Below are 25,158 nucleotides of genomic sequence, written 5' to 3' on the forward strand. Positions count from 1 at the left end.
GAGAAAAAAAGTTTTTTTTTTTTAATTGTCTGTTGTTTATTTTAGTGGTGTTCAACTTTTTTCGGCTTTTGGCCTGAAATGTTTTCTCATGGTGGCATTCCCCACAGAGGAAATTCAAACCTGCAAGAATTAGGCTTGCTTTTCCTAGTACATTTTGTGGCCTGTAGTTCATTATTCATCCTCTTCCTTCCTTGCTCTTCCTTCCTCCCTCAGGCTCCACATTCATGTATCTAATGAGTGGATTTGTTTTAGCGAAGTGATTTTGGGGTCAACTCTTGCTGAAAGTGGTATGAGATATCTTAACAGTGTATTGTTGTTTTTAAGTTTATGAGGAATACTATTATTTTTCAAAACTTTATTTCATTTATTTCTGTCTTCTTAGGCCACATGTTGCAGGGTAAGGTGATGTTTTCAGAAAATAGTATATTTGGGGCATTGATGCATATAATTGTAGAGCTGCAAAGAAATCTTTCAGAGAAAATACATATAGGGTATTTTGTTCATAGGAATCAGTTTGCTAAGCAGATTTGGTGGTCTATGGATGCTTATATCCAGAGTTATCTGTAGGTCAGACAGATGAAATGAACAGAATGTGCACATCACAGTGTTTCCGGCACGCTGCTGTTTCCTGGGAAAAACAACTTTTAACATCTTTTATTCCCTGTTTTCATCAGGAAGGTAATTAGGGCAGCTACCAAAGGAGAGATTACGAACACAAAAGATGAAGGTGAAAGGAACGCAGGCCCAGAAGCTGAAACGCAAAGTCTGCACAGCGGCAAGTCAACGCCTTGCTCTGAGAGGTGAGCAGCAGAACTCGGGTGTAGCTCATGCCGACATTGACCTAGGGCTGTGTGCCAGTCGCCTGTGCTGCATTGTGTCTTTGAATGCTCAGCATTAATGTTATCTCAGAAACAGATATGATGTTTAAAAAACAAAAGAAGAAAAATAAAAAATATCCCCATCCATCTTCCTTTTCTGTCCTTGTGTTCAGGTGGTTGTTGCTGTCAGTGTGTTTTTCCATGATTTCTGGCTTTTAATTGATGAGCTGTGTTCATGTTATGGAACTGAGACCCTTTGTTCCAAAGTTTTTATTCAATAATGACATATTAATTGATTAAAATTTATATTTTCTTAAAAGGTTCTGCCCTTTTTTTTCCGTGATTACTGTCCCAGTTATTTCTATTAGAATTCCCTTTATCATTCGTCTGGGCTTAAGAGATCTCTGTTATTGTCTCTGTCGATAGCATAGTAAAATGCCAGATGCAACAATCCTCTCATGTACCAACTCCAAAATGAAGTGAAAAAATAGCTCACTTTTTTTTGTTGTTCAGTTAGATAGTCTATAACAGATGTAGACCCACATTCTTTGCTTAAGTGCACGCACCTAGAAATTTTACAATCTGGATTTAAAAAAAAAAAAAAGTTTAATGTAAGATCCAATAGTATTTTCTAGCTTGAAAGAAGTGCTCCTAGGAGATTCCAGATAGCTATACAGGAACACCTGGTAAAAGGAACATCATGAAGTTTAATTCATCCACAGATGACCCTTCTTGTTTAAGCAAGAACTTGCTTCCCTTAGTTACCTACAATTCAAAAACCCAGTTGCTGAATGTTCTGCAACATGCCTGAAGTTGATGGTGACAACCTTCTCAAAAGTTTAAGTTTGGATTTTTCATTGGATGCTTCAGCACTTATTAGCCAACTCAGCTTCAAAGGTAGTTTTCTTTAACCCATGCCCAGTTCTTTGGTTTTTTTCACTGAGCTAATTAGGCCTTCTGTATCTAACTAGACTCATACCTGACTTTTATGACACCAGAAGCAGTATTTTTGGTGTTTTTCTGAGTTTGTTTTGATTTTCGTTAAATAGACATTAGTGAAGGATCTAAGAGAGAAAAATTGAGGCATCTGGTGTCTGTGCTACATAACACTAAGGTTATGCAATATTAAGTAACTTTCTCTAAGAGTTTACCAGAATAAGGACAAAAGGCTGCTTGTGAGAGATCTGTGCAGCAGTTCTGATGTACCAGACTACAAGGAAGTTATAACTCAGTTAACCATAAATGAAGCAATTTTTTTTGTTGTTCAGAGTGGTAGAATTCAGCACCTGTTAAGCTGTTTGAAGGCTTAGAAGGATATAGCGAAGTAGCCTGTGAAAATAAACTTTATGTTTGACTGCCTTGCTTAACTTTCACATAAAGCATCAATTTTTAGCTTTCACCCAGAGCCCAAGTGTGGAACTTATTAAATTAGGCATATTGAGTCATGGCAACTTCCTTCTCCAGCCATCATCTCATCCCTACCTGATCAAATTGGTGTCCTGTGTCAGCATACATGGTGACTCTGCTGTGTTGCCAGGAGATGCTTTTGGTAGGGGGGCTGAATTATCTTACTGTCTATGGAAGATGTGGAACTTCCTAAGTATTAGTTTGTGGAAGGACTGAGCAGCAGCTTCCATTTCTCAGTATAGGGATAAAAATTCTTGTCTTGTTCATGCATGGTTAAATACATAATTAGATATTTGAGGATGCTTACTTTAGTTAATTTCTAGAGTTGAGTAGTAATTATTAAAAATAACAGAAAAGCTTTCCAGGCTACCCTCTGTAACTGTTTTGAGTTTCAAATTAAAATAATATAACACCATCTTGTGACACTGTAGCTGTCCTAGATTTTCCTGCATATTACTGATTTTTGTAATGGCCCTAATCTTTTTAGCTGCATTGCCAAAATTGGTAGTATTTCACCTACCAGCAGGGAAACTGAGAGACAATTTTTATTCTTACTAAACATTTTGGTTTAAGAGATGATGTACTGAGCTGGGAATAGGGAGTGCCAGGCCATGAATTCATCCCTTCAACTGGTTTATTTCTATTGCTGTGAGACTGCATCAGAGTACTTCTAGGAGAAATACTGCAGGAATTTCAGACTCATCTACACAGGCACGCTGCCCTATCATTCTGAGGTCTTCTCTACCACATGGAAATACCTGTCAAAGTCACCTTACAACAAAGTTTTTCTTTTGCCATCTACTTAACATGTGTATAAAATGTGTTTAACCTCTCTCTAATAGCAGACTGAAATGAGGGCAAAATACAAGAGAGGTCTGTTGAGTAGGTTTTATGTGCAAGTGCTCAGCCTGACTGATGACTCCTGCAGAACCCCTTGTAATGTGTTTTCCAGTCTTTTACCCCAGCCCACTATTGCTTCTGAACAGTTCTCTTGATTCACATTGGTTCGCACAGTGATGAAAAAAAATCTGTAACAACAATTTTTGTAACAGAAAGTCACAACAGTCCACCAAAAGTGATATGGCCTGCAATACAACTCAGGTTTTCAACATTTTGGCTACTTGCCATATACTGGCAGGTTTGGCAATTAGGGTGTGTGCCTCTAAGTCCAACAGTTTTGATTAAATACAGATGACAGCCAGTGACCTTGATTTTTCTGACTTTGCAGCACCAAAGACTCATTTTTACATAAACGGATAGGACTATAATTCAACCAGAGCACATTTAGGAGGATTTGTTGATCACTAGCTCATTAAATTAAAAAGTAGAAGTGCATGTATGTCAAGTGGACATGCGTAAGGGCCTGTTTTTTATGCATTATCTACTGTTGTCAATATAAGAACTTGCTTACTAAAAGACAAAAATATGGTTGCACAACATTTGTAGACAGTTCTGGTGTTTGGGATTTTCCTCGCTATTCCTTGTTTTCAATAACTCCACCAATGTGGATTCAGAGGCTGTGCTCAGTGCTTAATGTAGTGGTAAGACAGGATCTGCTGTGTTCCAGAGTATTTTTTCTCAGTTCAGTGGTAGTTCAAATCAAAATTTCCATTGTGATAGAGAAGATTTTTACTGCAGTTATTTACTCTAAACGTGATATGATAGCCTAAACCAAGTGAAGGTGGACTTCAGCTGTTGTCCAGCACTATGAAGATGCCTGCAAATCTGAAATATTGATTAAGCAAGCCTCTTTGGGCTGAAAATGTACTGTAAGCTCCAAAAATTTTCTCCAGCAAATTCACATTATTACTGTTCTCTGACACTGTATTTTCCATATGGAAAAGGCTTCAATTCTGGTATCAATTCCTATTTACCAGTAATTTTATTTCTTAAAGTAGTAAGTAGGACTGTATGCAGAGCTGTTACTGTCCTGCAAGACTTTTTGCTATTTCTCTGAATTGTGAAGAAAATTAGAAATGTTTGAACTGATGTTTGTGGAGAAAGAGTAGTAGATTATCCAAGAATTTGTATTTTTACTGCAAATCAAATTTCAAAGGAAAAGAAAACTTTAATTGGAAATGTGTTGAAATACATTTTAAAATCATTTTAATGATATGAAAAGGTCAAAGAAATGCAAGAGCTTACCCTTTATAGCCCTCAGTGTCCACATGCTCTAATCAGTATTTTCTAACAGAAAATGTCCCGTGGAAAAATTTCTGCCTCTTGTGGTATTAGACAGCAATTAGGTTCTGGTATGCTGATCACAGATGCTTTTTTGTCGCTTTTCATACTAACACAAAACTTGGCAAAAAGACTTGTCCAGCTTTCCTAGCTTTCCAAGCTGGTTGAAAGAATTAACCAGTTTGGGTCAAGAATCATTATTGCAATATAAATAGGATAGTGAGCAAGTTGTCATTTTTCTGGCAAGGACAGAGCAGATAGCCAAGGATTTTAGACCTTCTGGAGGCGGTGCTGCCGTTAACATCAGCTGCAGAAGTGGTCAGAACTGTCATGTCACCATAGTTTTGTTTTAAACCAAGGGATGCCGGAATATGAATGCAGTTTGAAATGAATATGGACAAATGCAGCTTCTGCAGCCTGGACAAGAGATGCCCTTTTCAGCTTCTCAAATTCTGGTAGAAGTGCTGAAAATACTTGTATTACTTTTATATATAAAGTAATTGTAATTCACCCTTGCCTGTGTATTTCTTTCCAGGTGACCATTTCCTTCCAGTAGATCACACAACTCATTCAGGGCAATGTTATTTTTTCTGAACTGTCAACACCACCGTTTTCTTGTAACGGTTTGCTAGGTGGGTTGCCTTGGTTTGCTCAAAGCAATAACGCTTTAATACTCTCCTCTCCATCCTAGAGGGAGCAGCCTTTCTCTGAACAGCAGTGATGCAGAGGCCAATGGAGGCCACCTGAGAGGGGCCGTGGGTCCTGCCAGCAGAGGCAACGTGTCCACACCTGCCCTCCCAAGGTCTCTGGCGCTCAGCACACGCAGCATGACTGCAGATCATAGCAGGGTAAGTACAGTGATGTGGAGCTGACGTCAAATACGGCTGACGCCAAACACGATGACTTGGCTGGTGTCTGCCCTGATTTGTAGCCCCGAAAGCACAAGCCTGACAGAGAAGATTTTGTTCCTTCCTTAATTCTGCTGGGACCAGTGAAGATCTCTACTAGAACAGAACTTGTCATGCTCTGTCCTTTATGTTTTTGGTTTGGCAGAGATTTTTCTGTGTCTAAAACTTGCTGTTAATGTCCATCGTCCTATAATGAGTTACAGATTCTGAAGTGGGAAGCACAAAGGATGGGAATAAGTATTTTTGGCACTTCAGGGCCTTGAGTAAGTGCTGTGAACTAAGGATGCAACTTTCCAGCATGCAGGGTTCTGCACACTCCCACTAACTTCTAAGGGAAATGTTGCAAGCTCAGTACTTGCAGAAAATCAGGCTGTACTGATTTTAGGTTTTTTTTCTGGATTCACTGAACTCTACATAAATTATGGCATAACGCAAAATGGGAGATGCTCTATCAAAATGAAAGGTGGGATTCCAATTGCACGCAGTTAGGCCTCTTGGGATGAAGGTGGCTCCATCTGAGCTCGCTGCCTCGGCTGTTTTGTAATAAGTAGAAGGATGTTGTTTATCTAGCCAAAACCAGACACTCTCTTCGTTGCTGGAGAGCCTGCCTGTTTGCCAAGCATCTCCTCTTGGCTGTGCACTGAGACCCCCATCCTGAATTTGTTTCAGTCACCCCTCTTAAGAAATCAGGATTGTATGAGCAAGTTATTCTAAGTTGCCATGACTTAAATGTTTAAGGAAAGCAAAAATTACAGTCAGAGGTAATGCCTTTTACCATTACTGTTTGGGAAAAAGTAGGTGAGCATTTTCTAACGTCCAAATACTTGGTCTTATTTTTTATTAGGAAAGACAGTATATAAGTTAGTATACATGAAGGCAGTTTTGGGATTTGTAAATAAATTAATAGTTGTTTTGTTTATACTCCTGTTGGCAAACAGACTGACTCGGTTTCAAATGCATTCAATTTGGTTGAAAAAGGCTAATCTATTTAATTTAGATGGAGTTATGTTGTTAGTTATTCCGTTACAGGAAGGCAAAAAGCTATAATGATATCAAGTATATTAACTTTATTTAAGGGGTTATATGGGCAGAATTTAATTACTTCAAGTCCACTTGGTTTTTACCCTGACTGAAATCATTATGCTGGTACAAAAGCAGTAGGTTTTATTTTTTCTTTCTTTTTTCTTTTATATTTTTCCTTTTTATTTTTTTTTTCCTTTTTTAATTTCTAAGCTAAGTGAACTTTTAATATACTTGAGTGTTTCTCTTCCCTCCTCTTGCTCCTCATGCATTGCTCTAATTCTTCAGTTGCAAACTCAGAATGTATACATGAAAGACATATTTGTGCAAATTTTATGCATGATCTGTGATAATTAAAGCAGATTAGATTGTAATCTAAATATGTACAGTAATAGACTGGATGCTAAAGGAGCTGTGGGCTTCCGAGAGCTAATAAAAATGGCACTTTTGTAGACTGACAGTGAATAAGCTTGCTTTTTGTATTTATGGGATGTGCATTTTTCTTATTGGTCAGGACACTGGCTTAGAAAATGGCATGATTATTCCAGCAAGTGAAAGTGTACCTGAAGATTTAGTAAAGAAGCACCCTAGGAAAGTATCTGGAACACCTTCCATTGCAGTTTCAAGAATATCTTTGTCATCAGGCAAGTATTAAATCTTTTTCTGCTTTCTGACAGCCTTTATTATCAGAGGATTGTACCTATTGTGATTCTGCTCCTTTTGTTTTTAAAGCACATTAAAGAATCAGGTGTAAGCTTCATAAATTTGTTCATATTCATTCTGAAAATTCTTCCCTTTTACTAACCAAGTTTATGCCACTTCACAAGTTTTACATTTGAAAAAAATATAATACTAACTTCAATAATGTTGGCATAATATTTGCATTAGGTAAATCACATGCTCTTAGAATTGTTAAAAGGCTTCATTCACAATTGCACATTGTTAAATCATTCTCTGTACAGTCAGTTGTATAAAATACTACCAATCCGCAATCCACAAAGAATTACTGTGCTGCTGCCTTTACATTTTACTCCCACTTTGCCCAGAAGGAAATTTGGGAAACAATGAGCTGTCAGAGACAAGTCCCTTATAGAATGTCTGTCATTTCATTTTTATACATCATGCATTGAATTTGCCTCAATTTACCTCATTTTGTTGGAGGCTGTTAGGGAAATAAGGCTTGCACAGGAAGGTCATGTCAGAGCCCCTTCACAACAGTGGGTAGAGACCCTCCTTTTCCCATCCAAAATAAGAAGCAGGAGCCCCCTGCGCTCTTTTGCTTCTCCCAGGCACTCAGTTGGCTTCTTACGAGGCTAACAGAGTGGGTTCAGATTTACAGGTCTCTCTCTGAAACGCAGCAGGGATCGCTTTATTTCAGCTGAATTTAGCACAAAGCAGAAACCTAGCGGCATATCCCACACAGCTAACCAAAGGAGGTAACATTCTTCACCTTAGATTTTTCAACTTGAAAGCACCAGAGTTTCTTTGAGAATACTGTACAGTGCAAATGCAGGCAGAGGTGCTACAGACTGCTACTTTTTTATTAAGCAAAAATTCTTTATAAAGTAAAGGTTTTTCCAGTAGAAAAGAACTGGCTTCATGTTACCAAAGCAGATGAATGCTGAGCAAAATTGCAGGCAGCCTGACAATGGGCCTCAGACTCTTCATTGTCTCCTTGTTTGAAGATCTCAAAGGACATGAAGCTCAGGAGAGTGACCTTTCCTGTCACATCAGCTGTAGCCCAGGCAGAAGATGCACAGTTAAAAACTTTTCAGATTCCTGCCTGCAGGACCTGAAAGTATTCTCTTCCTCCTCTTTCTTTCTCAATATATTGAACAGTCACACAAGATATTTATATGAGGAAGACTAAGAAAATCTTTCTTCAAGACATCAAACGTGTCTTATTCCTAATAGAGTGGATACATGTAGGACTGAAAGAAATTCGTCCAGCTCTGAAGACTTATTCGTTTCTTCCTCCTTTCTGCACAGGGAACACCAGTAATGACAGAAGTACTTCCTCTTATGTTCATCTGATCCCTAGTTGCTTAATTCTGAAGCAGATGCTGGGAAGAGTTTGATGGTGGTGGGAAGTGTGATAATCACTGTGAACACTCATACTGCAAGTTTTCATATAATGATAGAATGTTCTGGGTTGGAAGGGACCCATAAGGATCATCAAGTTGAACTCTCATCCCTGCATGGGACAATCTCTGAATTCACACCATTTTGCAATATTCCAGGCTGACAGGCCTACCAGAGAAAAGTCAAAAGGTTGATCCATAATGTCATTCACAGTAGACCATTACCTCAGATAAGTAGTATAGGGGTAAAAGTATTGGCCAGAAGGCTGAACAGCATCAGAAAGCATATTTTTCCATTCATCATATTAACATTCAGTTGTCGTAGAGTTTGTGACAGATACCTAAAATATTGTTGTGTTTTTTTCTTAAAAAACAATTGGATTTGAGACAACATTTAATAAAGTGTGGAAGATGAAATGGAATTTTTTTGTACAAATTATAGCAAACATTTGAATGGCTTCTGTTTTCCAGATCGTAGCCGATCTGAGATAGATTTGAGCGAATCTTTCTCTGAAGGAAATGAGGATACTCTGAGCCTAAGAAGCAAATCTGTACCTAGTGCCTTAGATCAGGAACTGGTGAGTTCTAAATATGTAAATGTTTATCTGGTGGAAATCTTATAAAATCAGTGCTGTATATATATATCAATGTAAAATGTAAGTAATGTAGAGCATTATTTCAGAGATATCTAATGGGTTTTTAAACAGCTTCATCTTCTGAGTATGCTAGATATAGAATGTTTCCAATGAACAGCCACGATGACAGTTATTGATTTGCTGGTTTTTGGGTTTACAGGTGAAATAATACTGGCCTGAAAATACATTTCAGGCACTATGTTACACTGACTCCAGAACTCTGCTAATTCATACTTTCTTAGATTTTAATTTTGATGCTGAGAAATACTATGCTTTAAAAGCTTTATTTTTGTCTGGTTTTGATTTTCCCCTCATGTATATATATTTCTAGCAAATGAAGCCCCAACTTTCTGTTCTTCCACTCTTGTGTGCATATTCTTCCTGTTCACTGTTTTCTCACATACATCTTTTTCTGTGTATTCTATGGGCTGCTTTTCCTGAAGTGATTCACAACCTTCCTCTCCTCTTATCCACATATCCAAGTTGCAGATATGCATCAGCGTTATCAAAGAATTTCCAAGCTTGTTAAATATGCATGAGGAGAAAAAAAGAGTTATTTAAATAGTTCTTCATCTAATCATAATTTGTTCTGAAGTTTTCAAATGTGTGTTTGCTTATAGCTTAAAAAAATCCATAACCCTCTGTGTGACAGTTTACACGTCTTGTCTATTGTCATAGTCCTTCCCAACTATCTGCTCTTTTCAGAAGAGCATCGTCCATGGGAGATGTCTCCCCACCTTGTAGCGTTTGATACTTGTGGCTTGGTGGAAAAAAAATATGTTGGGATGCCCACCTGTTTCTTGGATTGTAACCATTTAGAGAATTTGCCTGCAGCACTGCTTTGTTTGGGTTAATCTTTAAGGAAATAAAAAAGCCTTTCCTGTATGTCAGATTTCTGTGCAAGAAGAACTTCAAAAATAAGTAGTTTATTTTTTTATTGTAGTAAAGAAAAGTGATCTGTTCTTGATTAAGAAGCTGGAAAATATTGCAGAAGAAAAGCATAAAATAAGAAAATACAAACTTCAAATGTATTTATATTAGTTTTCTCCTCTAGTTGTACAGGGTATCATAATTATCACTTAGGGATTTCTCTGAGGCAGGTGATAGAGTTTCCAAATCCGGAGTGGTATCTGTTGGTTGATTTTTGTCTTCCTCTTATTCAGAGGGGGTTTTTTATTATTTTTTTTTTTCTTTTTCTTTCTTGCTGACTTTGAATGAAATTTCAGATTGCACCTCGGCAACTCACTGCCTTCTTTGCTAACTTACATAGGAGACCTTTCTTGCTGCATAACCTTGATTTAGTTCCTCCAGGGCCTGTGAGAGTACCAATTCCCCTTTAAACTTCATTTGTAGCAGGGTTCATAGATCTTTGATTCTACCCATGTCCTCTCTTGCTCTGTCTTATGACATCAATTGAATTGTGTTAATCAGCTTTAATGTTACCATATTTTTTTAGGGTAATTTGACTCTCAGGAGTCCTTCAGAATCTTGCCCTATATTCATTATGGATGCAGTATTTGAGATATAAGTTGTATTCCTGCTGGAGTTTAGTTTATTTGGTGCTCAATATAAGAGCCAAAAAGAAAGATATCTGATGAAGATAACAACAGCTCCCACAGCCTGAGAAATGTTGTACCTCCTTTCCTCTTGGCCAGTTGGTGGAGCTCACTGAGCTCCTTCAGTCTCATTCCTGGGTGATGGGAGCTGATAGAGGTGGTGTGGAAGATGACACATATCAATAGGATATGTAGATTGCTGGAATTTATCAGCTGAAAGGATAGGAAAAGACTTTTAGCCACTTTGCTCCTGCTCTATCAGGAAAACTCGTTACACATACAGAGATACCAGCTGGAAAATTGAATGGGTATTTTGCTTCTCTAACTTAACATTGCTCTTGACAGTGAAAAGCAACAGCTTCCAGAAACCCACATACGGTAGTAGGTGTTTATCAAGGAGTATGGGGAACCAGTTAAATCTAGCGTTGTTTTCAAGTGTGAACACCTTACCTGGACAGGTGTGTGTTGAAATCCTGACCAAGTAGTGTTCGTTACATCCTCAGCTGCTTTAGTAGGAGTAATTGGATAATGTGCATTTTATAACCCCTACTAGAGACCATGAGATTAATGACCTAATAGCTCTAACTTTAATAAGCTAATAACACTAACCAATTATGTAGTTGCAGTTCTGTAACACCTCCTGAGACACATAATCATTGTGGTACAAAATGAATTAAGCGCATAGGTTAAATGTTAACCATATTTTTAGTTTTAGATATCTGCTTGCAGACAAAAATTAGTGGTCAGCTAGCTGTTGTTAGGACTCTTTGTGAAGTACTGTTAATATTGGAGCATCAAGACCAGAAGCAACACAGTTTGGAGATGTTGTCTTACCTTTTTTGTCCTGTATTTAATTATTCAGCAATAAAAACATAGCATTGTTTATTTTAAAGTCCACAGGTATGTATACAACAGGGTAAAGGAAAAAGTTTTCCTTCTGTTACCAGACTTGCTTCTTCCTGTTGTATGGGCAAGAAAGAAAATTGTTTATTCTCCTGCCAAGTTTTAAACTAAAGTAAAACACCCGAATTCTGAAGTAATTGAGGAAAGTAGAAGTGAAGGGTGGGGTTTCTTGTTCTTTTTTTAGGAGCTTTTTGGTTTTAACTTTTGAAGGATTGAGCTCTCTGTCTGTCTCCCTCTATAGTTTGCTCTGTTGTGCCTGGGTCTCCATGGACTTTTTCCTTAGAATATAAAATATCTATGACTTCTTTTTTTCTGTGACGTGTTAACAGTGCCCTGAACAGATTAGAAAGAGACCAGCAGAGGAAGCTTGTTGTAAGAATATGAAGTTAAGAGGAATTTTTGCTTTAGTATGTAAATTCTGGTCCCAAATAGTGATGACGTGTCCTGATTTCCCTCTGCTCAATATTAAATATGTAGTTACAGTTGTAAAGTAGTAATAAAAGATCTTGCATCCTTTCCAGCTGGGTTCATTTCAGTTCAGTTGCTGGAGCAAAGGAGAAGTAACACCTAGTTTTATGCATACTAATGACAAATACTCTGCAAATCTTTAAATGAACAGTTCAACTCTCCAGCAGCATTTCTTCTCTGTTTTTCCTGATTAGCATAGAAGTGTTTGAGACTCCTGATTTTGAGTACAGTACTTCTCTGTTTAGTTTAAGAAAGTGATAGCGACGTAGTTGACCATGTGAGATTATTATAGCTGCAAAACAGATGTAAGGAAGTTGAACATTTGACTTCCATTAAAAGGTGACCCAACTAGTAGATGAGGGAAAGGCTGTGGATGTTGGGTACTTAGACTTCAGTAAAGCCTTTAACACCATGTCCCACAGCATTCTCCTGGAGAAGCTGCAGCTAATGGCCTGGATGGGTGTACTCTGAGATGGTTAAAGAATAGGCTGCGGCGCCAGGCCCAAAGAGTTGTGGTGAATGGAGGCAAATCCAGTTGGCGGCTGGTCATGAGTGGCTCAGTACTGGTGCCAGTTCTGTTTAATCTCTTTATCAATGATCTGGATGAGGAGAGTGAGTGCACACTTAGGAAGTTTGCAGATGATACCAAATTGGGTGGGAGTGTTGATCTGCTGGAGGGTAGGAAGGCCATACAGGGAGATCTGGGCCAGCTGGATCATTGGACTGAGGCCAATTGTATGAGATTTAACAAGGCCAAGTGCTGGGTTCCACATTTGGGTCACAACAACAGGCAGTGCTACAGGCTCAGGGAAGAGTGGCTGGAAAGCTCCCTGTCAAAGAGGGATCTGAGGGTGCTGATTGACAGCCAGCTGAACATGAGCCAGCAGTGTGCCAGGTGGCCAAAAAGGCCAACAGCATCCTGGCTTGTATCAGAAATAGTGTGGCTAGCAGGACTAGAAAAGTGATTGTGCCACAGTACTTGGTGCTGGTGAGGCTCCACCTTGAATTCTCTGTTCAGTTTTGGGCCCCTCATCAGAAGTAGGACATTGAGGTACTAGAAAAAGTGCAAAGGAAGGCGATGAAGCTGGTGAGGGGTCTGGAGCACAAGTCTGATGAGGAGCAGCTGAGGGAACTGGGGCTGTTCAGCCTGGAGAAAAGGAGGCTCAGGGGAGACCTGATCGCTGTCTGCAGCTACCTGAAAGGAGGTTGTAACATGGAGGGGGTTGGTCTCTTCTCCCAAGTAGCAAGTGATAGGACGAGAGGAAGGTTGCATCAGGGGAGTTTTAGATTGGATATTAGGAAAAAGTTATTCACGGAAAGCGTTGTCAGGCATTGGAGCAGGCTGCCCAGGGAAGTGGTGGAGTCATCATCCCCGGAGGTGTTTGAAAGGTGTTTAGACAAGGTTCCTAAGGGACATGATTTAGTGCTAGAGTTAGGTTAGGTTATGGTTGGACTTGATGATCCTGAGGGTCTCTTCCAACCGAAATGATTTTATGATTCTATTCTATGAAAACTAGGAGCAGAGTCTTTCAAAATAGCTGCCCTAAGGTTTAGGGAAATGCTTGAAATTTCCAAGCTACACTTACTAGGATGATAGCTGTTGGTTGGGGTTTTTTCCTGTAACTTTTACTTAAAATTAACAGCCTCATTAGGACCACCAACCAGATTTTAAATTTCTTTTTAGATTTTATTTAATTATTGTGTTTAAAAAAAATGTAAATTCTTTTTTTCTGTATGTGACCTAAAGATGTTACAGTTCAGTCTTGCTTATTAAAACTCAAGCATATATATGAAGCTGTGCAATTACTGATTTTTTTCCTCCTTTTTAAAGTATTAAAATAATACAGGAATTTAATTATTTTTAAAACATGCACATCAACTGGATTCTTTTTTTGTTTTGTTTGCTGCTTGAATACATTCAGTGTGTATGATGGCAGGAGAAGTTTCTTCCCACGTGGTTTGACAATAACCTGGGGCTCTCAGCACTGACTGTTAGAAAGTGGGTCTATGTTAATGATTCTGTTCACGAAATCATCGCCTGTCACCAGACAGAGTGAAAGGATGCAAGTGTAATGTAAATTGTGTGCTTGTGTATTTGCATGAGTAGGACTGATATAAATGTGGATAATAATTAGAAAACTAGATGGTTGGATTGTAAAATATATGTCTCGTAAAAACATGAAACCTGGACTGTAACCAATAAATCAATCATCTCATGGCTTCTGGCTACAAATGTCTTCAGGTAAACCAATATCAATGATCCCCTGGCCCCTGGTATTGGACCTTACTTCCCTAATTTCTTTTGTTAAGATTCGAAAAATTCTCACCACGTCCCTCTAAGTTTTCCAAACCTGAATTCCTGAATAAAAATAGTAGTACATAGAATAAGGTAATTCACAGGGGATTGTTAGTAGGCAGGGAAGTGGGTTTTGTTTATGTGCACAGTTGTTGGCTGTGTAAAGGTGTGCACCTCCAGGATAAGATATGAAGGATGTGTCAGGTTTTTCAGGGTTTTAAACCCTGAAACCTTAAGAGCATCTTTTCCCCTTATGCTGTGTGCCTGTGCAAAGATGTGGAAAATATAAATCAAAATTCCCCTAGAGATTAGAATTTTGAATACATCCTGCACTGCCTTCCTAAAGTGGAAAATACATGAAACAGAACCAAACCACAGAGGGTAAACAAATACAGAGCAAAAAACAGCAACTAAAATACCTGTTTGCCATTTAGGATTATCTGGATGAAACAGAAGAAGATATTGATGACATAGTGGCCTCTCGTTATTCAAGGAAACATGGACATTTGACAAGTGGATTATTAACAGTAAGATCTTGAGTGGAAAACATATGTTTTTTCCTTTCACAAAAGACCATCTTTTTCCTTCAAAAAGAAGTTTAACTTCATACCACTTGGCAGCAGATCATCTTTCATCTTGCACTTGAGAAACATTCTTTAACATTTAGATAGTTTTTCTATTATATTTTAGGCTGTTCAAAGCTAAAATGCTATTCTCTGTGGTGCATGGAAAGACTAGACCATTTTGCATACTCATCAGCAGATGTCCTCACATGCTAAGGTTACTACCAAGCTGACATGTGGAGAAGATAAACCATGTATGTTCGCAGTATGTGACTGCTCAGCTTTGCAGAGGAGCACTTAATCTTTATTTACTTGAAATGAAGAGAACAAGGCTATGGTGGGATCTTCTACCTCAAACCACTTTCTGATTGTTCAGGTCCTTGGGACACAAATACTTGTCTGTGTGTTTGCATACATACCACTTCTGTGGCACCATTGTCCATGCCCCAGCCCAGCTTCTCCCATTTTTCATGAGATGATTGCTATGCCACCCACATCTGAAAAGTGTTTCTCTTTACAGTGAGGAGGGAGACACTTGGGGATTTTGGTTGGTGACAACTTTTCTACCTTCTGAAATAATTGTAGTATTTTTCTGTTACATCCTTTTTATTTTTGTATACTGTTTTGTTTCTTATATACTGTAAATCAGATGTCCGAGTCTTGTGGTTGTCTAACTGTAGTAACTGAATGTTGGTTTCAAAAGGATAGCTGCATTTTCAGGTTGTAACAGATGCTTGAGCTGCAATAGAATTGGTATAATAAGCCTTATGCAGTTCATTACGGAGTCTGCTATTCACTGGGAAAGAAAACGGCTGATAAAAGTAGCCTTTGACATGTCTAGTTTATGACTGCCTGCTGTGTACCTCATTTTTAGGATCTGACACTTAGGATGTGGGCAACTGATAGTATCTTCAGAAAAGTCTCAGAGCTCTCTCTGGCCACTCTTCTTACAGATTTGTAGAATAGTTTGGGTTGGAAGGGACCTTCAAAGGTCATCTGGTGCCTAAGAATAGCTCTGGTCAGTATATAGACTATCAGAACACTGCAACAAGTTCCAGATAGAAGATGAGAGAGTTGAAGAGGATGAAGAGAGATGAGGAGTCTGTGTGCTAAAAGAGAAGATAAAACTTCATCTATGACAGTAACCGAAGAACTGCTCTTTCTAAACTGCATTTCCATTAGTCCCCAAGCAAGCAGGGCCCAGGGGATGCCCTCCTAAGTTCTTGATCCCAAAGAGATGGAGTTGGCTGAATACCAGTTTGGCTCACCTGGGGAGGAGAAAGGGTGGGGTAAATTGCCATCACAGCATTTTAGTATCTTAGATCTGCCCATGTCCAGACTCTATTTCCCTTCTTATTTGTGTAGTTCACAGAAACAGACACAACTGACATGTAGCACTTCACACCAATGCAGCCTGATGACATTGGTCTAATTAGACCCGCTTATGTGAGGTTGATTATAATTCATTGTCTCCAATGCTTCCTGGTCCCGTGGATTTTATAGACAGAATTATTTTTATCTCCTCTGAATATTGATATAAGGGTTGCAGGTACTTAAGTGCTTTCTCCATTTAGGTCAGTGATTGAGGAACTCAGTGCTGTAGGTAGCATTCTGTCTGTGCATTGGCTTTTGTCCTTTGCAATAGATTTCCCTTTGAACTTTTTCATAAGCAGAGTGCAGCTTTTCCACTGCTATACTTTCGAGATAATCTCACATCTCAATGCTCTCGTTTCTCTGAATTCAGCATGACATGTGTTTTAATGTCATTGCATGCTATGTTAATGGCAAAATTACAAATGGCAAGCTGCTTCTCCCTGCAAGAAGAGGTCAATTTTGCACCTTCTTTTTTTTATTTCCCCTTAAGTGTATGTTACTAGTTACTAACATAGCTCCTCTTATTTTTGCCTTTACTCTGCTTGTTGTAAGCCTTTGAGCCTTCTGCACTGCACAGATTTTTTTCACATACTTATCTGTCAAATGACTGTAATATTAAGTCACACTGACATAATGTTATTAATGAGCGCTAGGCTCTGTGTTTTTTCTTTTTCTTATTTTTTTTTTCCTTTCTTGATTGAATATGAGAATTTGAAGTACAGTATGGGTACACTGACAATGAGCATTTGAGCTGAAGGAAAAAGTACCTCAAAGTGTAAAGATACTTGAAATCTACTGTAACGTGAGTGAGCAAAAATGAAAATGGAAAGTGACACTGAACAGGAACTGTATCTCAGCATTAGGGCGTTTTTCTCTGTGTTTTCCCAAAGCTAATACGTCAACTGTGTATTTAGTTTAACCTGCATCCTTCACCAGTTCCTCTCCTAAGCACGTTAGTGTGTTGCGAAGTCCCATCACATCAGTAAGACTGAATTGTTCCATACCTTACTGCAGCAATCAGATACAATGCGAAACAAATATAGTTCTTACTGAGGTGCTAAAATGAGGCTCCACATCCTCCATGTGTGGTGCTTGTTTATTACTTATGAAACTGGAAAATGAGCAGATTTCTTAAGGACGTTACATTTAGCGTATATAATGTCCAGTGTAAATGCCACAGAACAGAGTCTGTGGGGGAAAAAAGCCAAGTATATGAAACACTTCTACTGAATTTGTGTTACTTTCTTTGTGGTTTGTAAGCAATTCAGAAATTGTGTTTGCATAAATTCTAGGGTTGGAGGTCTTCTGTTAGTTTAGGACTTTCTGTTGAGTTTTTTCCCCCAATCATTTATCCCTCACTGCCCACTTCTCTAAAGATCAAGAAAAAGAATATTTGGATTCAGCAGAGAACAACTCATCCACCTCCTTGTGCTTTGTTTTCTGAAGGGGGCACACAAATTCTTACTTTCCTGTTACAGGGATAATTTAGGCATTTTACAGCACATTTTGGGACTGTTAAGTTAACTAACAGTGTCCAAGGATACCCACTTTCGCTTATGCTAGAGGTGGAAATGCCTAAATGATAAAGGCTGGAATTTAGCTTGAGGCATGTTAGGAAAAGGAGGAAATATGACACATTTGTGAGTGTTGCTCATTCTCCAATACTTTTAACCAGTCCTGTTCATGGAATTTCAGACAGTTGTACAAAGGAATAAAAGGACAGGCCATTTTGAGTTTTTTGTTTGTTTGTTTTCATTTTGTTTTTTGGTTTGTGGGTTTTTTCATGAAGGATGAAGAAGGCCAGCAGAAATACAAAACCCCACCTTTTTTGCCATTTATTGTTTCTGCACAGTGCATAAATATTAACGTGATGGGTAATAATTGCTTTTTTGGTTTTTCATGTCTGTTGTTGTTTACCATATCGACACAGGCCTGCTTATCCCTCCAGCTTTCTGTGCTGCAAGGCCCTTAGGCAAGATGCTTAGAGGGTTGAGTTTTGCCACAGACCGATCATTTTTGTGTGGTTCTTCCTCTTGATTGTCCTTTACCTTCCTCCCTGCAGCCAACAAGGATGGAGGTAGATCAAGATGTAGTTTCTGTTGAGCTTGTTGGTGACACTTTCAGATACTGCACTAGCAAGCAGGGTGTGGTGGGGGGAATGCTTCCACCAATATTCTAAGACTGTATTTTTTCCCAAAGAGTGACATGTTTAAACATTTGTGTGCATTTGTATCTATTCTTACAAACTCCACAGAGAAACTGCAATTTGTTACAAAGAAGCCAGTCCTGCAAATACATGAATACTTAGCTTTTTGACTACCTTAAGTGAGAGTTGATTTCATGCAGATGTAAATGAGAACAAATACAAATACAATCCAATACAAATCCAAGTCTGTTGAATTGGTGTTCTAAAGTGTGATTTGTTTATTTTGATACGGCAGATATTTAATTTCTATTTAATTACCTCGAGCCATGCATCCTTCAATACTTGAAGTATATGGGAAAACACTTAGCATTTCTCTGATTTGATGAGATCTTTTTCTTTCTTGCCTGCTATGACTTTGCAATACAAACTTCCCTTAGATAGGTAAAGATTTATTGCTGCACTCAGTCTTTCTTATTACAGCTATCTGATGCTCTTTTCTCTTGACCTTTTGCACTACCTTCTTTAAAGAGCTCCCCAGAAGGCTCTGACAGAAAATGGACGTATTTAAATGTGCCTGAAACAGACGGTGATACTGTGAGTTCTCCTGAAACTTCTGCTTAGCTTACTTTTAAGGTTTCTCTCTTTTGTTCGTTTTTGTTGAAGGCTGTACCTGTGTGCCTCGCAAGGTTTCTTACATGTTAAAATTGAGATGGTTATATATGTTTTTGAGTGATCTTGCTCAATGACTCAAAAGAAAATCTGCACCAGATTTCTCAAATGCCTTTGGTTCTGGCAGCATGCACAATGCTCTGGTTTTCTTTCAAAACTATTTAGTTCTTTCCTAATTGTTATCTTTTGGAAGAGGAAATCCTCCCAGCAAAATTGTGCATGGTATAAGTGTAAAAAAGAATTTGAGGACTGATGTATTACATTGCAGTGGAAAATTTTGTGGGATTATTGCTAAACATTTTTGGCTTCAGGAAAACTTCAGAAATGGTGGATGCTCATTCTTTTAGAATTGCTAATGAGAGATGGGTGTCACTTTAAACAAACATGGATTTATACAATGTCCATTATGGGAAACATCCTTATAACTTTTTCCAATGGTTCTATCAGCAGTTGTTTTATGAAACTCAGGAAAAATTAGGTGCACAGCTGGGACAGAGAGGTGATTTTTTTAAAAAATATATTTTTTTTTAATTTTTTTTTTTTTCTGCTTGGAACGTACATGAGCTTACAATTTATGTAGCCTGTCTGCTTTTCAGTTCATGCATGAATTAACAGGTGGTAATTTAGATTTGTCATGTTTATAAATAGGTTTGAGTCCTGCATGGAAAAACATCAACCGTCTAGACATTTAAGCTGTTATTAATTATAGTTCTTATTCCCTTTTGCATAAAATGGTGGTATTTCTGGTTTACGGTATATCTGTTTTCCTAGCAAGTCCTAAGAAGTGTGACAGTATTGCAAAGCTGTGTCTGTATGAAAAAAAGCAGATTCTGAAAAAGAGTGATTTGTTGAAGCCTCTAAGTCCCTTTTCTCTCCCTCTCCAGACTAGCATCAACAGTATGCTGAGTGTATATAGTGAAACTGGTGACTATGGCAACGTGAAGGTCAGTGGTGAAATACTTCTCAACATCAACTACAGCTACAAAACGGGTGCCCTCAACATCCTGGTGAAAAGTTGCAGAAACCTGGCTGTTGCAGATGAGAAGAAGCACAGGACCTATCCGTAAGCACAAAGAATTTCCTTAAACTCTGCTGGGGGTGTCCTCCACCACATCATGTGCTGTAGCCTGGGGCTGTGATGTGAGCCTGAGAACTCATAGGATGCAGCTGCTACAAGCCAGCAGTTTGATGATAGTTGGGTTTGGATTCCCTGTGGAAAATGCATTTTCAATATGTTTCTTAAGGCAATGTGTGCATGTCCTGGGGATTACTTAGTTTACTTATCGATCTGTTTGATAGTAAAAGTCCAAAAAAATTTAAGGAATAGGGAGGTTGGATTGATTTCTTAATTCTAGAATTAAAAATAAATTATATGAGAGGAGTAATGTTTTGCAGAGAGAGGAGGGATAGAGAACTTTGGTTCACGCATCCATAGATTCACTGTGTAAGGACCATGTTTTCTGAACTTCCCAGTATAGTTTTCAGTATAATATGTAATTACTTTCATCAGGAAGTAATAATTCATGTCTCTAATAATGTGTAATTCTATCATATGTAAGGTATGAAGTTTTTCATTCTCTTGTATTTTCAGCGTACGTGCTGTCATATGTAACCAGTCAGTAATCGTATACTGCAAAAGCGAAAGTGTTAGGAAAGCTTTCTGCATTTCTGAAAATTAGTGAATTAATTTAGCTCTGCCTTTTGTTATCCTGACCCTGTCTGACTAACACTGATATGTTTGTAGATAACAACCATGCCTTTCCGTTCTCTGTTACACGTGTACATTGTTTAAACTGCAAAAAATCAATTTCCTCGTATGGGTTGCTGATGCAGCAATGTCAGGTCCTTGCTCAAACTGGTCATTTTTATTCCTTGCTAATAATTTACTGCTTGGTCTTCAGATATGTCAAAGCATACCTTCTGCCTGATAAGTCGCGCCAAAGTAAACGCAAGACCAAAATTAAGAGTAACAGCACCAATCCAGAATTTAATGAAACACTGAAGGTGAGAACACTGTCTCTCTCTCAGGCTGTAATGAATGTTCTGCTTGTGCTCACAGGTGTTTGCTATATGTGTTCCAGCGTGGGGATTAGAATTTGGAAGGGATGCCTCAAAGGGAAGGTATTGAACCAAAAGCGTCTAGTAATTATGTGAGTTGTAATTTCTGGCCTTTAGCATTGAGGAAGTGTTTTTGTTTGGTTCTCCCTTTTACAGATAGAACTTCTATTAGTTTTCATAGATCTTTTTCGAAATTGTTGATGTTTCCATGTGATCTGATCTCAGAGATGTTAAAAGCACCTTGAAGATTTTATATACCCTAAGTTAGCAACTAATGCTGAAGTAGACCTAGTTTGAAACTTCCAGTCTAACTGATTTCAAAGAGAAAATAACCTTTTGCAGCAAGATCTGAATTTCTCTGGAGATCTTAATTTATTTCTGAAGTAGAACTGACTTTGATAATAAAATGCCAGCAACAGCTTCACTCCCTGCCTTCCTAAAAAAAAGCTGTGGTGAAGTTCATTTTCTGTTGCAAAAGACAATGACAGATTACTCCCTCGAGGACTGGTGGAGCACAGCGCCCAGGCTCTTTCCTTCTTTGCCTTTTACCCACGTCTGCTGCAGAGGCTGAACTATTTTGAGCTCCTCACGAGCTGCTTATTCACCTCCTTGGCTCTGTGGTGCAGCTGGGAATGGCAGAGCTTCTGTCCAGTTCGCTGCTTGTCTGCCACCTGGACCACAAAGCTCTTGGTGCTTCTCCATCCTGTCGATTGACAAGAGTTACCCCAGCTGGCTGTCATGAGGCCAGAAACTCTTTAGTTTCTCCAGATTTTTTTTCTTTTTTGGTAACTTCGGTGATGTTTTAAAATAAACTTGTTATAATAGAGACTAATTGATGTTCCCTGGCCAGTACACTTGGCTTACCCTGACTACAAAACCATTTTGCAGATTTATACTCACTTGGCCTAGCCAGACTGCCTGCCAAGGCGAAGTCTTTTGTATAGCCTCATTTCTAAATGGTTTTTAGTAAAGTTAAGACTTAACTGAACTGGAAACAAAGGTGTTAAACTCAATTTAGCAAGGAACATAGTTAGTACTGAACATGTCTGCTACTAGGGAACTTGGTGAACATAGGACCTAGCAGCTTGTTAAAAATGCCAACTGTAACAATGTGGGCTTATTTGAATTGTGGTTAAGTGAGCAAGAGCTACATCTGTTCATCCAAGCTGTAACTACTGTTCAAACAAACAAACAAACAAACAAACAAAATTATACCTGTGCAATTCTTCCCTCTAACTTTTATTTCATTGTTGCTAAATGTGACATCTCTCACAGTGGTACTGCTGGCATCTAGGATTAAGCATTGTAGACATATCTATACATGAATAACCTACTTGTGTGACTTTGCCAACTGACTTGACTGTTTCCGTTTTTGGAGAATATGTGTCCATGTCCAGACATTGTTCCTGATGCAAAAAAAGAAGACATCTGGGTCTCTTCAGCTAACACTAGGAGAAGAGTGAATTTTGGGGAATTAATGGGCCTTTTGCTAAAAGTAGAGTGTCCAGAGATAGAATTCCAGATGTTTATTATTTTCTGTGTATTTGCTAGAATATTATATTTCTTCAGAGGAGTCTTTTAATAGCTTTCACAACCAGCAATGGTTACTAAGACTGATACACTTGGTGCGTGCTTTGCAGATGCAGTTTTACTTGTTTTCAGAACAATTTTTCATAAGTTACAAAGACACAGTTGAAAATTAGAGGAGACAATTTCTATAAAGTAGTGTAAAGCAGACTCTCTTTAGGAGTAAAAGAACCAGTGGGGTTTCTTCTTATGAACTGAACTTTGATGTTGATCTTCGTCTTTTAGACAAACTTATAAGAAATTTACAAGATCATCATTTTAATAATCACAAATTGCTTTATAGTCATATATACCCAGTAAATAATACAGAAAATACACAATCATGATAGTAATATGAATTACCATTGGATATATACTGCAAAGAAAAGAGTTAGGTTTAACATTAACATTATGAGCTTTCTGGCTAGATCAATCTTGTTTGCAAAGAAAACAAATCTTATGGTTCTTTTGTTAGCTGCCGTGGGCTTCCTGATATTGAGCTAGAGTTTTAAGTGCCTTTGTGGAAACTATTATTTCTGCTTATTCTGAGAGTTTTCTTTTTCTCTTTTTCTGTTGGTAGTATGTCATCAGTCACACACAGCTAGAAACCAGGACCCTGCAGCTTTCTGTCTGGCACTATGACAGGTTTGGACACAACAGCTTCCTTGGAGAGGTGGAAATTCCATTTGACTCTTGGAACTTCGAAAGTCAGGGCGATGAGTGGTTTGTGCTCCAGCCCAAGGTAAGGGTTTCCAGGGGCCAGTGAAGGTGCTGTGAAACAAATTTAGCAAGGTTTAGTTATTTTTCCTTTGGAACATGTTTGTTAAACAGTGTCTCTGAGTGTTTAATGGTAACAAAATCATATCTTTGTTCTTTATTCAATCAAAACATACTGTTTTCCAAGTCTTCATGAAACATTACATGTGATTGGCTACTTAAAAATCAACAAAAATACCCTCACTTTTAAATAAACTATAAATTCAACTTGTAGTAAACTGCAGTGTAGAAATGACCTAGTAAACAAATTGATTTTTTTTTTAAAGTAGTACGTAAACCAAAGGATTGTGCTACCACTTTCCCCTATCCAACCCTGAACAGTTTATTAAAATAAAAAGATATTCTTTGTTTCAGTTCAAAGTGTTCTACACCTTTCAGCTGTGACAAAATAACTTCTTAATCTCTTACTCACCTTAACTAGGAAGGTGCAAGATAAGGCTTCTCAGCAGGCGAGTCACTTGGTCTATGAAACAGGTCTTGCATTATACTTGGCTAAGGACAGAATGACTTCTCTCTCTAGGGCACCCCCTGCTTTGGCAGAGGAGTTTATTTTTGGAAGAGATTCAAAGAGCTATTGTGAGCTAGAGGATTAAAGGCTTCAGCATTGCTTGCTCCTGCAGAAGCCGGAATCCCCAGAAATTCCAGAAGTTTAAATTGCCCTTTCAGAAAGAGTATTTTTCCAAGGTTGTACTGCAAGTGGTGTGGAGATAGACTCAGGTGACTTGTTTGCTCTGTGTTCATTATGTTCCAGGAAATAGTGTTACATTTGGAGTTTCAGGAGCCTGTGTTTGATTTGTGCCTTTCTCTGAGGTGGGAGAGGGATCTGATTGCTATATAATTGATTTCAGAGTATAGCCCTTTGTGGGGCTTACATCTAAACTGTCACATATTTATACTTTATTAAGATAATTTGCCAGAAGCTACATAAGGATATTGGTCTCTTCTTTGAACACTTACACACCTCACACTTTAAAAGTGGCAAGGAAAATCATTCCCAGTTTCCTAGTTCAGCTTTGCTAACAAGGGTAACCACTAGCTCTTCCTTGATGGTCCAGACAAGGTGAGACCAGGACGAAAACGTGGCTAATGATGGCAAACATGTTTCAGTCAGCACCGTGGCCAGGCCAGGATTATACCTGCCTCCTTACAAGCTTGTTTCATCTAAGTTACTTCCATTGGGTCTGCTTTTGAAGTAGAATAGATATCTTCTACGTCTCTTTTGTAGCTCTGTCTGGTGTCAAATGCTGCTCTTATTTATACTCACAAGTTTACAAAAATAAGATACACATCTAGTATTTGTTTTGCTTGCAGTTTGTATGCAATGTTGGTCAGAAATTACGCTTCTTATAGTGCAGTAGTCTCCTTGTCATCTCATGTCAATCTTTGGGGGTTTGAGTATGGGTGGTTTCTTTTAATCCTAATGGGGAAAAGCAAAACAAAACCAAAACAGTCATGAATCTGTCCTGCTCAGGAAAAAAGTAATGAGGTGCTATGCATTTCAGCTATCCCAGCTGGAAGGTGTTTTCTGATTATTTCCAAATCCACTAAATGGATTTTTACATGAGTTCTTTCTTACCAAAGAAAGCAAACACAGAGTTGGTCTTGTCTGCCTTCAAAGTTGTTATAAATAGTATTCCTAAACTTAAAATGCTGCTAAGATTTTTGATCAGTAAATATAATATTTTTTAATATCAATTATTGCATTTTGCATTTTAAAAAAGCACAGGTTAAC

The 25,158-nt window shown here is 38.3% G+C and overlaps 1 protein-coding gene across 1 annotated transcript in view; it reads left to right on the plus strand.

The window, feature by feature from the left end:
• SYTL5 (synaptotagmin like 5) overlaps positions 1-25,158 on the plus strand; it is a gene marked incomplete at both ends in the record, with an annotated part of 54,412 nt that overhangs the window by 22,099 nt on the left and 7,155 nt on the right. Inside the window, 9 exons of the mRNA XM_080363333.1 lie at positions 675-800; positions 5,098-5,254; positions 6,849-6,978; positions 8,887-8,993; positions 14,708-14,800; positions 18,885-18,950; positions 19,910-20,088; positions 20,927-21,029; positions 23,230-23,391. Coding sequence (XP_080219459.1) covers positions 675-800; positions 5,098-5,254; positions 6,849-6,978; positions 8,887-8,993; positions 14,708-14,800; positions 18,885-18,950; positions 19,910-20,088; positions 20,927-21,029; positions 23,230-23,391 — 1,123 coding nt within the window. The remainder of the gene's footprint in view (positions 1-674; positions 801-5,097; positions 5,255-6,848; positions 6,979-8,886; positions 8,994-14,707; positions 14,801-18,884; positions 18,951-19,909; positions 20,089-20,926; positions 21,030-23,229; positions 23,392-25,158) is intronic.

This window comes from Nesoenas mayeri (assembly GCF_963082525.1).
Source record: "Nesoenas mayeri genome assembly, chromosome: 1".
Lineage (NCBI taxonomy): Eukaryota > Metazoa > Chordata > Aves > Columbiformes > Columbidae > Nesoenas > Nesoenas mayeri.